Source organism: Amaranthus tricolor, chromosome 1, assembly GCF_026212465.1.
Source record: "Amaranthus tricolor cultivar Red isolate AtriRed21 chromosome 1, ASM2621246v1, whole genome shotgun sequence".
NCBI classification, from domain to species: Eukaryota; Viridiplantae; Streptophyta; class Magnoliopsida; order Caryophyllales; family Amaranthaceae; genus Amaranthus; species Amaranthus tricolor.
In genome coordinates this window covers 43,252,892-43,268,477 of record NC_080047.1, presented here as the reverse complement: position 1 = coordinate 43,268,477, position 15,586 = coordinate 43,252,892, and the positions used below count along the sequence as shown (strand labels likewise).

The 15,586-nt window shown below is 28.6% G+C and overlaps 1 protein-coding gene and 1 long non-coding RNA gene across 2 annotated transcripts; one reads left to right on the top strand and one right to left on the bottom strand.

Annotated features, from left to right (window-relative positions):
• The first annotated feature begins 188 nt into the window (after positions 1-188).
• On the top strand, positions 189-3,736 carry LOC130827511 (uncharacterized). Its single transcript, XR_009047203.1, has 3 exons — positions 189-539; positions 1,605-1,682; positions 2,849-3,736. It is a non-coding gene; the product is annotated as an uncharacterized LOC130827511 (long non-coding RNA).
• A 7,265-nt stretch (positions 3,737-11,001) lies between these two features.
• Positions 11,002-15,307, bottom strand: LOC130827496 (auxin efflux carrier component 2-like). Its single transcript, XM_057693231.1, has 6 exons — positions 14,425-15,307; positions 13,726-14,065; positions 13,556-13,641; positions 12,722-12,879; positions 11,798-11,874; positions 11,002-11,140 (listed from the first exon to the last, which is right to left on the bottom strand). Exons 1-6 carry the CDS (start codon positions 15,305-15,307, stop codon positions 11,068-11,070), a joined length of 1,617 nt encoding a protein of 538 aa, XP_057549214.1. The 3' UTR covers positions 11,002-11,067.
• Between the last annotated feature and the right edge of the window lie 279 nt (positions 15,308-15,586).

Here is a 15,586-nt window from a genome sequence, read left to right as displayed (position 1 = left end):
TAAATTTTAACATATATTTATATTAAAAATACAATTACGATTTCTAAAATAAAAAGTTCGAATCAAATTATTATTTATATTAAAATGTGTGAGCACACGAAAAGTGATTTTTTTTTAGTTGGACTTCGAAAAAAATAATTCTAGATAAATAAATAAGTAAACAAATGGAGTAAAATAAAAAGGAGGGTTTAGGATTTTAAGTGAGACAACCTTGCCTTAACAACTCGAGTCACGGCTGCCTTTCCTTCTTCCCTCTCTTCTCTTTCTTCCTCTTCTCCCTGTGAAGACTCACGGCTCACTCACGGCACACAGTAACTAGCTGCTCCTCCCCCACAACCGGCAGCACCACCGTCTCCCTCCACGAGCATCACCCAGCCTTCCCCTCCCTCCTAGCGGCAGTAGCAGCTGCGTTTTGCCCCAACAACAGCAGCAAGCTGCTGTGACGCCAACCGCGACAGCCCACGCAGCCTTACTCCACCAATTTCGTGCTCCACACTACAACCATCACCTATACCCTCACCCTTTACTAGTCTCCCATTGTAAGCCATCTCTTCTATTTTCTCTAATTAATTTTCTAGTTTTATGTGGAGTTTTATTAAGTGTATTGAGTTTGATGTTGATTTTGTATTAAGTTCATTAAATCTTTTTATGGGTAAGATTTTGATGGATGAATTAAACATATTTATGGTTTAGGGTTTGAAGTGTAATTAGAAATTATGAGTTGTGTGTTGATTGTGTGTTAGTTTCTTTAAATCTTACTATGAGTAACAATTAAAGGTGTTATCTTTGAAATTAGTAATGGTATGGGCTTTCATGTTATATTTAGGTGGTTTATTAGTTTATTGATTCTTGCTATGGATAATGGTTAAAAGTATTATCTTTGAACATGAAATGACTAGGTTTGGATTTAGAATTGAAATTACTAATCATGTGTGTTTTATGCTATATTTTGGTGATGATTGATTAAATAACCTTAAAAATTGTTTTGAGACTTAGTCGATTGGTTATTGTTGTGATAATTAGTAATGGCGATGATTTTAGTTGACTATGGAAGTGATTTTGGTTGTTAAATTGGGAATAAATAATAGTTGCTAATTGTTGTGTTTTGATTGTTACTAATTACAAGTACTCTTACTACGTTGTTATTAAAGTCATAATGCATAATGTTAGTTAGCCAAGAGCATAATGTCAACTTATCGTCGATGGTTGCTAAAGTTACTTGTCGTGTTGTTTTGATAATAGTTCTTTCTAGTTTTGGAGAATATAACAAATGATATCACGATTCGATAACTCTAAGATTTGCATTATCTTTGAATAAGTGTTATGTTAATTGTAAGGCTTAGTTGTGATTAGTTATTTTTGGGTAACGAGAACGGATATATTTGTTGATGAAAAGGAACGATTCATATATGCTTTTTCTTTTAAATTGGTGAAAAGACTTATGTTGTGCTGAATTAATGATTTTGACTTGTATTGAATGAGTTGTGTGCGTGCTAGAGTAATCGAAAACTCATGTTGAATGGGTGATAGTGGTTACTTGGGCATTTAGTTGGTATGACAAAGTAGTTAAGGGAACTTATTAGTTCTATTCCTAACTTGTATAGGTTTCCAGTTCATAAGAGGAAAGAAGGAACTTAGTTGGGTTATTTTTGTAACTTTTGGTCGTGCAGTGACGCTTGCAGGTACGTACACGCAGTAATTAACCCTTACATGGATCTTGCATTGTATATTTATCGATATTGAATTGATTTAAAACATATGTTGTACACTATCTATGAATTATCGTCGAATGAAATATCGAATTTATTGATTGTATGATTTTCAAGTTTACTGATAGAGAACGGTACTAGTATGCCAAAGGCTGATAATGATTTAGAATGAGAACGATTCTCTTGTTATTGAGATTGGTTATTATTTATTTGAAAGGGAGCGAGTACTTTATTAATGAATATATTATTATTGGTTTGAATAGTGAATGGTTTTCTTATTGATGAGATTGATTATTGCTAGTTTGAATGGGAATGACTCCCTTATTGATGAGTTTGACTTACGTTTGTTAGAACGGGAATGAGTCTCTTCGTGATGGAGCAAGAAAGTTGTTGGTTGTAATGGGAATGAGTCCCTTATCGATGAGATTCATATCAGAATTGTTTGGTTATTGTGACTTCACTGGATAGGGTACCCTAGTAGGTTTAGTTCCCAGAGGTAGGACTATCTGTATATGGTCGTTGTACGGGGGTGTGATCATGCTTTACCATTGGGTGTTGGTATGGCCTGTCACCGCCCTTGGTTGAGGAACCATGTGGGTCTTGCAAACCCCAATATGGTGGCCTCTAGTCACATACGTTTAGGTATTGTGGCTCCACTGGTTTGGTACCCTAGTGGGTTTGGTTCTCGGAGGTAGGACCATCTGTATATGGTCGCTGTACGGGGATGCGATCATGCTTTACCATTGGGCGTCAGTATGGCCCGTCACCGCCCTTGGTTGAGGTGTTGCCATGTGGGTCTTGCAAACCCCAATATGGTGGCCTCTAGTCACATACATATATAGATAGATATTTGAAAGTGGTTAAGCTCTTGGTTCAAGTGATACAGAGAAGTTATGAAGTCGAAAAGAAGTGAAGAAGATGGAAATGACAATGAGAAGTAGGAATTGATGTTTAGTGGTTATGCTTAGCACCTGAAGTGTTGTGGAATCACCGTCATATTATGACACACTCTATTGATACTAATTATGCCTTACTATGATATGATGTTAGTTTCTGACGTGTACATGTTTAATTTGTTCGAAATGGTTCTTTCTATGATGGCCCTGACACGTTTGATATTTCCGTCTTACGTTGAGCAGCAGAGAGATCATAGATAGACTTAAACAGGTTATGGAGTCTCTGGTGCATTGCATATGGGGGATCAAGCGCATAACTTATGTTTATGATAATGTTTTCATGGGTTTTAACCCCAAAGTTTTATGTTTTGCTGGGTTGTATATGTTTTGAGAGGCATGCGACCTCTATTTGTAAAAGTTATTTCCGCTGCATAATTTTCTGGTTTGTATGTTTTAGTTTCTTGGAAACTCAAGCGTTTACATTGGAACCACGATCCATGCTTGACATGAGAAGCTGGCGATGAAACATTCCACCGTGATATAGTTTTGATAGGCCGTTGATGCCTTTTTTTTTTATTAGATTCTAATAACTTTTGTTTTTTTTACAAAGGCGCACAGTTTTAGGGCAGATGTTGCCGATATTTTCACTGATATTTTAAATGTTTATTATTATTTATTTATTTTATTTTAATGTAACACCCGAATTTCCTCCCGCCCTTTACAGTTTTGGTTTCGTACAAGGTGTCGGAAATTCAGGGGTGTTACAGATGAGGGAGACAAACATATAGAATTAACTTTAAAAAATTTAAACTTTAATATCAAAGTTTAGATAAAAAATAAATTAGTTTTAAAATTGATTGATAATACTACTCGTATAAGCATTCTGCATCTTCTATTCAAAGAAGTTTATCTCAGTGACAGGTAAGAACTTTAAAATTAAGTGTGCTTAAAGTGAATTAGTTTTATGATGCATAACGGCGTAGCCTCATGGAAAGTTTTAATAGTCTTACGGTGTACATGAGTGAAGGCAAAATAACCAAAGAAATTTCAATTGGTTTGTAGGGCGAGTTTATAGTTCATGGGTTGTTGTGTTCGTAAGTGGGTTTAATTAGATATCTGAAACTGAGATCAAAAAGGAAAAGAAAGAAGTTTCTAATTGCGCATAAATAAAAGTGCACATGCATGAATGAATAAGCCATTTTAATATATTGTCCATTCTAATCATAGGCGGATTTATTATATAACCTTAGGTAGCACGTGCTACCTATGTTTTTTTAATCAGTTTTGAGAGAGAACTTCAGTCTCTTTATTCACATTTTTTGCATTTTCAGATGTAGGGTTTTTCTTTCCCTTTATTGTCTCTCTCTCTCTCACGCTTTGCTTTCATATATGTCTCTCTCTCTCTCTCACTTTGCTTTCATCCTCCTTCTCATTTGATCTATTCTCCTTCCTTGCCCCTTGATGTTGTGCTTCTTTTCAAATTAATTCTCCCCTCCTCAAAAGTCAAAGTTGACTCTTTAGTACGTAATAATTTTACAATTTATCTATTTATTTACTTTAATACATTGGTGCTATCCATAGGTTTGGATTTTAAATCCGCCACTGATTATGATTCGAACTAAAAATTTATATATCATCAAACCCATAGGACATGAGGTAAAAGTGTAATAAAGACAATGAAATAAAATATAAATTGCAATTTTTAATTCATGTATTATATAAACAATTAATTAAAATGAGTGAATTTATCTTAAATCCGAATGATGGTTAAAACATTACATTCAAAATACTCATTACACGCCTCAAATTATAATTGAGATTGTTTTGAAAATTACATATGGCAAATGAGTTATTTATCTTTGTATAAGTTATGTACTATCCACTCAAAAAAAAGTCATGAATCGTATACGTATATAAAATCAAAGAAAATAAAATTAAAATGTTAAAATGTTTTCTCATAGAGACAACCATAGTACGATTTTTAGAAATCACACATTGTATTTTCGCATACGTACTTTTTATATGTATTTTGTTGATTCATCATAAATAAATGCATAGTATACTTCATGATGTTCATGGTAGTAAATTTAATAAGTTCAACATGATTATTATCAATTTATTAAGTATTTTTTCTATAACTAAGAAATTGTTACATTTTTTATTTTAATATGTTTCTTTAATTTTAACATGTTTTAATTTTAGGCAGTATCTCATAACTGTCTTCAATTCTTATGTATATATTTTTCTTATTTTCTCTCATTTTTAGTTACATTTATGTAATTTATGGTCTCTATCAATTTCTTATTACTTGTGTTGCTAGTGTTGCAATTTCTTAGAGCGGAGAGGTAAATCAATAATAATATACTCCATCTATCTCTAAGAGAACGTCATATTTTTTAAGTCTATTTATTTTACTTTACTATAATTTTCAATTGTGATAATATCTTCACCTTTTTATATTTTTATTCATATATTTTAATTTTTATTTAATATCATCCAAATAATTTAAATAATTCTACTATTTATTAATCTTAGTACATTTTACTTGCTACCAAGAGTAACAAAGGGAGTAAAACCTATTAAGCTAGAGAGTTTAATGATAAAAGCCAATGGGAAATTTAGGTACTTTAGGTGACTACTTTGGGAGGGATTAAAAAGTAAGGCTTTTGAGTGAATTAAAAAGACTAAACAAGCGAGATAGTTCACAAATCACCCTATAAATTATTCTCTTAATCTAAATTACTTTTTTTACTTGATGGTATAATATTTTAATTATTAATATATTTAATTATGTATAATTAAAAATATAAAAAATTAAATAATAAAATATTATTTGATCATAAATTAAGTATATAATACAAAAATAATTAAATAATGACAAAAAGTGAATAGGATTAGCGGTAGAATTGGAGGGTGTAAACAATTGTACAAAAGAAAAAAAAAAAGTGAGGCTTGTTAAAAAAAAGTGAGAACGAAATCCTGGTGAACTCCAAAAGAGATTCTATACTTTCTGCAAATTTTTACACTTTGCAGAAGACGTTTATAAAACATATTGCTGGCATTGTGTCATTTAAATTGCTATATGCTTCCTCTATTGCGTAATAGCTGCACCAAACACTTTTTTGTGCCCAATCCAATATGTTTATGGATTATTCATATCTACATTTATACCTTGCTAATAATTATAAAAATTTAATTTTATGAAGATATGTAATGAGACAAATAAAACAAAGATTTTATATGACTATGTTTTTTTCTCGTATAATAGCCAAAATATGTGAATTGCCATAGAATGATAGATAGTGCCAAAATTAATTTGGTGCAAATAATATGGAACGAGGGGAGTATATTTCTAAATAATGATATATTTCCTCCATTTCAAAATACGTGTAACAATTAATTTTTTACGCTGTTAAATTCACTAATTTAATTATTAATATCTTTGATTATATATAATAAAAATTATAAAAATTTAATATCAATAATCTTTGTATGAAAACGAATCAAACAAGATTCGACATCACTATATTTTATCTTATAAGTTAAAATTAATAATAATTTAAAGACGATATAATAATTCATTATTTCTAATGTTGTATACAAGAACAAAGTAGTCAATGTAAATGTACCATAATATCCATTCCATCAAATTTGACTCATTATATTTTTTTACGATGATACATGTACGTCTTTTTTAATTCTCGTCTAGACATAACATATTAATTTATATATCATTTTATCCATATATTTTTATCCGATTAAAAATGTGATTTACTCACATATTTCACTAGTTTATAAGAGAATAAAATTAACGACTTCCCAGAACATTTAAACAATAACAAAAACTTCAATGACTAAAACAAAAATATACTAATGCAGATAAATTTGAGGGTAAACATAGAAGTGATTGTTTGTTTTTTCTATCCCTAATGCCTTATTATAATACGTGAAAATTAGAAATAAAAAGTGGACTAGAATGTTTTTATAATTATTTATAAAATATAAAATTTAAATGTTAAATATATACATTAAAAATAAACTAATTATAAAAGGGCGGACTTGGTAGTTGGTCCACCCATACTTTGAACATTTTAAAAAAATATTGTCCAAACTCACTTATTTTTTCAATTGGGTGGGCTGAGCGTAACAAGTAACCTGTGAATGATCAACTCTATTTTAAAATTGCTATTGATAGTCTGATACTTGATAGTTACATGTGAGTAGAAATATAACTTCGAGTATCAAAATCAAAGGTACTCTATTTTTTAGCATATGACTTCATTCAACTCGACTTGACTTGACTCAATTAACTTAAAAGCTAGTAGTGATTAAGTTAGTTTATCTATTTTACTGCTATCTAAAAACTGGGGCTTTCATTTGTTCAAAATCTTGGTTATTTGATCACGAAACGACGTTATTTGATGAACTATTTTAACCCATTTCAAGGGAGTTGGTCTTGCCAAATTGCGACATAGCCCATTTAAGTACTCAAAACTTAATATTCATACGTTTTTATGTATTGAGTTCCATTTTCACATATGGTTGATGGAAAAAAGTTATATTCTAATACATTAAGATTGTTTTTTTTAAAGTACAAGAGACTTGATTAATTTATTTACAGTCTTTATTGTTATAAATAATATTCGCTATCCTCTTATTAAAGAACCTCATTTGAAAAGTGACGTAACTTTATTGAAATAGAATTATAAAATAACATATTTTTTTCATTGTTCTGGAGGATTATTCTTTTACTTTAAATTTGTATTTATCTCTAAATAAGATAAGTGTCGTTTTTTTTTAAAAAAAAGCATTTTCATTTTTCTAAAGAGAAAAAAAATCTAAAGAAGAAAGACTTGTCTTTGAAACTTTTTTCCCTAAATGCTTTCCAAGTTAGTAGTACTTCCATATGAAAGGCTGGCAAAAGCACTGAGGAGTGAAGAGTACTTACCACCTAGGCACGCACCACCATCTCCATTCTCCATCATCACAACCTATGACCACCATTGAAGGGGCCCACCAACTTCAACATTTTACCTTTAATAAAAATGATACTCCGTCTCGTATTGGAATTGCAACAAGTATATAAAATCGGTCCGTTTAGTAGGTAATAATAAACGGTGGTAGTGGAAATGAAAGATTAATGTAATTTTAGTTGAACAATCTCTTAGCTACCTTGATAGTCATGCTTGTCCAACTTCAATCATTAAATTTTCTTCATAAAATTTATTTTAATGCATTACCATTGGGAGAGGTGGTATTAAGTGGTAATGGAAATTTATAACAAAAAACTTTTTTGTGATCAAATTATTCATCACCATGAGAATGATATGGAACTTTTAATATAATTTTACACTATAAATCATTCTCATTACCACCATTTAATAACACTAACCAAACCAACCGTTAAAGTAAAAGTTATGTGTTCATCAAAAGGTTATGTGTTTGTTAGATAACCCTTAAACTGTTAAAGTAAAAGTTATGTGTTCATCAAAAGGCTATGTGTTTGTTAGATAACCCTTAAAGTTATTGCTCTTGTTTTAGATAAAACGCAAAATTGTGATTTTTTTTAATTAGAGCACAATTGAGAAAATCAAATTTTTCTAAAATATAAAACTTCAATACTTCATAACAAATTTTAAGGGACAAGGGCAAATTAAGTGTATTGTTTTTGTTGAATTTTTCTTTGCATTTCATAAATACTTGATTTTTTTCTATCATTGCAATCTTTGAATTTTGGCCGTCATCCATTTCCACGCATGTCTTTGTTAGAATATAATACTCCCTCCGAATCAATTTAGTTGTCCCATTTCTTTATTTGGCAAAGTCATTTTAGTTGTCACATTTTTATTTTTGTCAATCTTTTTTACCAAATATCCTTAGTTCACATATGTAATTACGAATATACCCCCATATACCTTACTTACCAACTACACTTCACTATTTACCCTTTTTAATGGATCCTACACCATTCTTAAAAATCGTGCCCAAGCAAATGGGACAACTTAATTGATTCGGAGAGAGTATATCTTAAAATCTCATCTTTGAGCTAAAACTTGATTACTTGATAGTAAGTACTACTCCAATATTTTAAGAGTCTCCAAGTCATTTTCAATCTTTTTTAAATTTTTTTTATAAGTATATTTAAATACTAGCTCATGATCAAGCAGTCCTCTTACAGAAAAGAAGCAGGAACATTCAAAATTGGAAGAAAGGACACAGAAGGGAATCTTGAAAAGCTGAGCAAATGGAAGAACAATGATTATTACCATTGGATTTGTTCTATAAACAACTCGTGGATTCCGAAATCAAATGTTTGGTGCATAATTTATGATGGAAATAATTCATGATATTGACTAATTTATTTCTGTTATGTAATCAAATCCTATTTGATTAGACATTTTCAATTTTTACGGGGAACCAACATAAACCACCTTAATAACTTTTGTTTATTTTAGACACTTGCTTGGAAAAAAAAAATTGTAGTTCAGAAATACTAACCATATATTTTATTATCAACACTATTTATGTTTCAAATTTATTTTATATAATGTCACTAATGTGTAAGAAAAAATATAGTTAAGTAAGATCTTATTTAAATCGTCTAATCGCATATTTTTATAATATTAACTTTTTATAATTTTTACTGTATAGTTCAATATACAAATTATCAAAATAAGTATTAAATTGCGTAAAAAATCAAATATATTGAGTATTGTGGAACAGAGGAAATATAAACAACAATGATTTGGTTTGTTTATGGTACACCATATAACATGTTATATATAGAGGCTATAATCATCTATTTAAGTTTTTAATTAAATTGATTTTTCAATATGGTATCTGAAGTTAACGTTATAAGAAACACAAGTTTGAATTTCATTTACACCTCAGTATTTTAAGTGTAATATTTAGCGTCATGTATAAGAATGATATATACTGCATCCATACTTCTAGTCTCTAACCCTCTAGCCCAAAGGGTAATTGTGTAAGATATTATAGGACTATAATCATCAACTTAAGTTTTTTTGTTGAGTTAGCTTATTAACATTGATTAAACTTTATATGTCTTCAAAATTGTTATATAGAAATTCTTTTTTAAATTGATTTTGACAAAATACAATGAGAAAAGAATTATACGACATAAGATATGGGTGTGGAAGAGAAAAAAAATTGCAGAAGAGAAAAAAAAAAAATATATATATATATATATATATATATATATATATATATATATATATATATAAATATATATTTGTAGATGGTATTAAGAGAATAAATGAGAAAATAGAATAATAATACCTCTATCTCAACAAATTTCAGTTTTATAAAGGTTAAGAGTATTATTGTAACGAAAACGTATTAGTAATCTCAATTTAATAATGTGTTTGTATTTTTAATAGTTACAAACTCTTGAATATAGCTATTAAGAAAAAACAAAGGTGGTAATTACAGGTAGAAAGAGATTAGTTTATAAAAGATAGTAACTAGACAACATTTTCACGCTTATTTACTTTAATTAATTAATACTAACTAATTACATGTGCGTACTTTTCTAATCATTTTATTTATTCATTATTCATGAATAACTCTCAAAAAGGATAGAAAGTGATTAGTTTTGAGTTGGTAAAATAACGAGTTTATATTTTCAAAATATATATTAGATAAGTTATTTAACTCGTATTTTTTTGAATTTTAATAATTACTACAATTTCTGTAGTAATTATTTTTTATCAACTAGTTTTATTTGGAATGTATTTCTCTATGTATAATGTAAAACATAGTCAAGTGGATCTTATTTAATTCGTCTTAATGCATATTTTCATAATATTAATTTTTTAGAAATTTTTATTATATAAATTAAAGATATTAAAAATTATAATCATATATTGAATAACATAAAAAAACAAAACTGTTACAACTATTTTATGTGAGATTATTTCATACAAAATTTGTAATCCTCTATTGGAGGAAGAAAGTGGCCGGCCAACTCAGTGGGAATCTCGAACACAATAGCCCATGAAATAGACATTTTGGCCCACACAAAGTAGCATACAATAGGAACTTTTGAATTAAAAAACTTTTTTTAATGTAGAAAAAACTTTTAAAAAAAGTTTTGCCCAAAAAAATTTCAAAATAAGCACTGAGTCTTATATCAGGAGTAAAAATAAACAAAAGTAAAAAAAAATACAATTTTATTCGTTGTTAATAACAAAGAGTAAAAAAAAACACAAAATAGTAATTTTTTTAAAAGAAAACAAGTTCAATGAAAGAGTAATTTGCTACAAACATAATAAGAATTTATTTTAATTTTAGTCTTACAGTGTAATTGTGTTTCTTTACAATAGTACTCTATATAAAACTACAAAATATTTATAAGTAATTAATTTTAAACCATAAAATAATTTATGAAAATAGTTTAAAAATTTATAATTGTAGTACAAATATTACAATTGATTCTTTTCTCACTTAATTAGGCCCAATAAAATGAAATAAACCAGTGTAATTGGTAATGCTATCAACAATCCAAAGATTACCCTGCATCACCCAAATTTTCTACGTGTTAGCATCAACAATCATCAAGACACAAAATTAATACAAATTTAAAATTTTCATTAGTATTATGAAGCTATTTTTTTATTTGTTGTTGGTTTATGGATAAGTTAAAGTCTAAGTAAATTCACAGATTTTGTATGAGATAATTTTATCGTGAGACTGGCTCATGCATGGATTAATTAAGTAGCCATATAATATAAATTATTAACATAAAATTTTTGTTTTGAAGTTGTCTCACTGAGAGATGATCTCTCATAAAAGTTGCTCAATTAAATTCGTAATCAAATCAAATTTGGACTTTCTCCCTTCATATATCTAGCATTAAGAAATATAAATAAGTATCATTTTTCTTTATTTTAATATAAGGCAAATGATAATAAACGTCCCAGAACATTCGTTAACAAGAAGTCAAGAACAATATCATATTTAAAAGAGTAAATTAAGAAAAAAAATAAAAATAAAAATAGTATAATATATTTTAACACGTGATTTGATGATTTTCTAACTTTTATGCTATACTCCAAAAGTAATATAATAAATGTTATATAACTAAAAATTTATAAAAATATTCAAATTTAATTATTTAAATTCAATTATATTCTGATATAATATATAGGTGTAAAAGGAAAGAATGAGTACGCTGTACTAAGAATATCAGGATGAACATCGTACTCCTTAGCATAGACAAATGGAAGAATTCCAAGTGGTAAAGATGCCTAATAAGAATCAAAAAGCATACATATTGTTATTTGTTAGTATGTTCTTTAAAAATTATTTTGTGTGAACATGAAAACATTTAATAAAATTTGCAATACTTTTCATTTGAAAAATTGGATTCATTTAAGATTATATCTATTAAATCTTAATTTGACCCTAAAATCCGATTAAAAGTCGATGAGCTACGTCCGTATGCCTTTCTAAAAGTTGGTGAATAATAAAGCTTTTTCATTGATATTTTCGACCTTTAACCTACGATATATATTTTTTTTATTCAATTTTTATTATTAGATTCAATGTTCTACAATTATGAATTGAAAGCTGTTTTGGCGCAATATGTTATACTGATAAACAAAATTACTTTAACATTTTAGCTATTTTATAACTATAAAATTAAAATGATATAATGATATATATGATTAATTGCGTTAAATCCGATGAACTCAAAACCAACAACCAATCAGTTTGATAGATCTACATAATAACTAAGAATAATTTACAACCATCTTATAACGGTTCTAGTATTTCAGTTTATTTTTACTCGTATTACTTGGTATTGACGTTGTTAGACCATCAAAATTGAAAAGAAGATAATTTACTCTTTTCTATTCTGATCAAATGTTCTATTTATTTTTTAGCTTTATCCACTAGTCACTCTAAATTTGCATTTTACCTCAATTTATAAGTTAAAAGATATTGAAGTTGAATTTTATTTAATTCGTCTTAATGTTTTTCTTTTAATTTTAAAATTTTAAAACAAGCACGATATATAAGATTAAAATAATGTATCAGTATGTGTACAAAATCAAATAAAAATATGATCGAGAAAGGAGCAACTAATATTACCTGTACGATGGTGATACGTAGGAGATTTCCTCTTAAGCCAACAGCGACTGCAGTGGCCGCCGTGATTGCCGGACCGACGATGAACTTTACGGCTGCTCCATAAGCAGCCATTGCCTTGCCACCAGCAATTATTCTAGGTTGTGATGCCATGAACAAACCTACATGTATATTTGACTTGTAAATACAATATGTTTCAACAAAATAATTACTTTTTTTTGAAAATAGAAAAGAAGTACTTTTATTGGGAAAATTTTAAGTCAATATAAGATAATACTAATTTATTACAAATATAAAACAAGTTTTTCACTGATTAATGACAATACAATCAATATTGATACAATAAATTAATATTATAATTACATACCTCCACATAAACCAATATCGATTATTGTAAAGTTTTTTTTTGCATGTTAGACTACTAGACATGAATTAATCCCTTTTTAAAATTGAACTCAAAATATACAAATTTATATATAATTATAAGCGATTATAAAAAATTATTTTAAATTTAATACGATTTAATTCGACTTGACTAGACTATATAATTGAATTTATATAAAATCAAAGGGAAGGGAAATTTTAATTGCATGCGCAACAAAACCAAATTGAGTACCAAAATAGCAACTTTACATAATTATATTAAATAATGTCAATCAAATCAACACATAATTATGTTTGATATTAAACACAATACTAAAAACATGTACCAGATATTTTCTTTTTTTAAAAATTGGATTCAAAGTATGCAAATTGTTTTTAGAATAATGATTAATTTAATATTTAAAAAAAAAAAAAAAGAAAATTAGTGTAACCCAACAAATCATATTTTCTTACCAAGACTAAACATTGCCATCCCGAGTCCTGTATCAGACATAATTTTGACAGAATTTGCTACAATTGTTGGCATTGTAACATTCCACCTGTAAACCGCTCAAAAATATCAATTTATTAACCATTTTAAACACTATAATATTATTGATTAATATAATTCAAAATCAACTCACTTAAACGAGATCAAGGACCAAGCAAGGCCTATAAGACTAGAATAAGTGTTGGGATTTCTAATGAGTTTTCTCCAAACCATGGTTAAGATGAGCTTAGTCATGACACGAGCAGGAGGCAAATAAGTGGATTTGGGAACAGACTCGGGCTTGGGTTTGGGCTCGGGCTCAGGATCGGGCTTTGGCTCGATATTGGGCTCTGGTTCACATTGGATGGCAATTTCTGGTTGTACTTTTCTTGATCTTGAAAAGAATTTTAACAATTTTGGGCCTTCAATTTCGTGCTTTTCTCCACAAGGTTTATTGGCACGATTGAGCCCATTGATTTCATAATAATTATCATCTACAAGACCATGAGAATTCACTTAGTTCAAGACTATTGCAAACTTAGTAATCAAATATAAAGTAAATCGAGAAAAGAAAAAGACTTTATTCAGCATCGAATTCAGAATCTTATTTGAAAAAAGCAATACTTAATCCATCTTAGACAATATCAATTCTTAGAAATTACGCTTTTAATTTGATTTACTTTATAATAATATTATCACCCATAACGACATGAAATGATGACTTTATCATCAAATCATAGATTATTAATGTATGTAATTATAATTGACTTTTCTTTTTAAGTTTTTTTTACGTAACTACATAATGCAGAGTAAATATATGAACAATTTCAATTCAATTAACCACAAAACGAACCTTTAGAATTAATCTTTTCTTCGTCTTCCTCCTCCCTCATGCTCACCAACGTAGGCCCCATCACCGGCAAGAATATCTTATCTCTCGACCTATATCCACCATCACTACCACCACCACCTCTACCACATTGAACCATATTCAAACTTTTTGACCTCAATGTACCAACCCCACTAACATTCCTATTTATAGCATCATTTAAACAATCCCCAAAACTAGAATAATTTATTGAAAAATAATCTGATTTTACACTAGCTGATTTCCACAATCTCACATGAAGTTTCCCATCTTCCCTAACTTGAATTTCAGTCTCCAAACATTCATCTTTCTCATGAAGTGAAATCACTTCAGAATGTACATCAACGGCTGAAATTAAATCAGCAGAATCAGGAAACTTGTGAGAAATCATAATCTTAGCAGCCCTAAATTCAAACAAAATCAATAACAAAGTATACCAAACAAGGCTCTGTAACATTACAATTTGTACCATTAAAGATACTGAAACATCTCCATACATTCCCTGTAATAAAGGGATTCCTACTGCAAGTGTGTTTGGAAGAGTAGAAAGGGAAAATAGGGTAATAGAACATTCTAGAGAAACCCTTGAACTGAATCTAGAAGAAAGGAAAAGGGTGAATAAGATTAGAAGTTTCTGGAGAGAATCTGCTAAAATGAAGTGAAAATTCATAGAATAAGGATTGTTTATTGAAATAAAATGAAAACTGAAAAATGGAACTACAAAAAGTGATACAAATTTGTTGATTCCTGAACATTGATCTGGTGTGAATAGTTTCCACCGTTTTACTGAACCATAGGCTAATATCATTGCCATGTAAAGTGGTACAACTTTGGCTAATACATTGTACAAAACTTTTAAATAGTTCATCTTTTTGAATTCAAAATGGACGGTTTTTCTTTTCACCCTTGTGACAGTAAATAAATTAAAAAATTAGAAATAAAATAAAGTTTTGTATTTAAAATGTATTAAGATAAGAAAACACGTTTTCTTGATGGATTTTAAAAAAAAGTAAATTTTTTAATTATTTTAGTTCCTTTGAGCAAATTGAAATGAGATAGGAGCTTATATATTTATAAACTAGTCAAAGAGGCTAACTTATGTACGTAACAATGTAATTCATAACTAAAAAAGTCAAAATGTATGTAT

What these genes read in the sequence shown, in the direction of transcription:
- LOC130827496 (XM_057693231.1), bottom strand. Translation starts at nt 15,307, where the DNA reads ATGAACTATTTAAAAGTTTTGTACAATGTATTAGCCAAAGTTGTACCA. An exon ending in AGAAAAGATTAATTCTAAAG is followed by an intron (nt 14,066 to 14,424) that starts GTTCGTTTTGTG and finishes ATGGTCTTGTAG; the next exon opens with ATGATAATTATTATGAAATC. An exon ending in TGGTCCTTGATCTCGTTTAA is followed by an intron (nt 13,642 to 13,725) that starts GTGAGTTGATTT and finishes AGCGGTTTACAG; the next exon opens with GTGGAATGTTACAATGCCAA.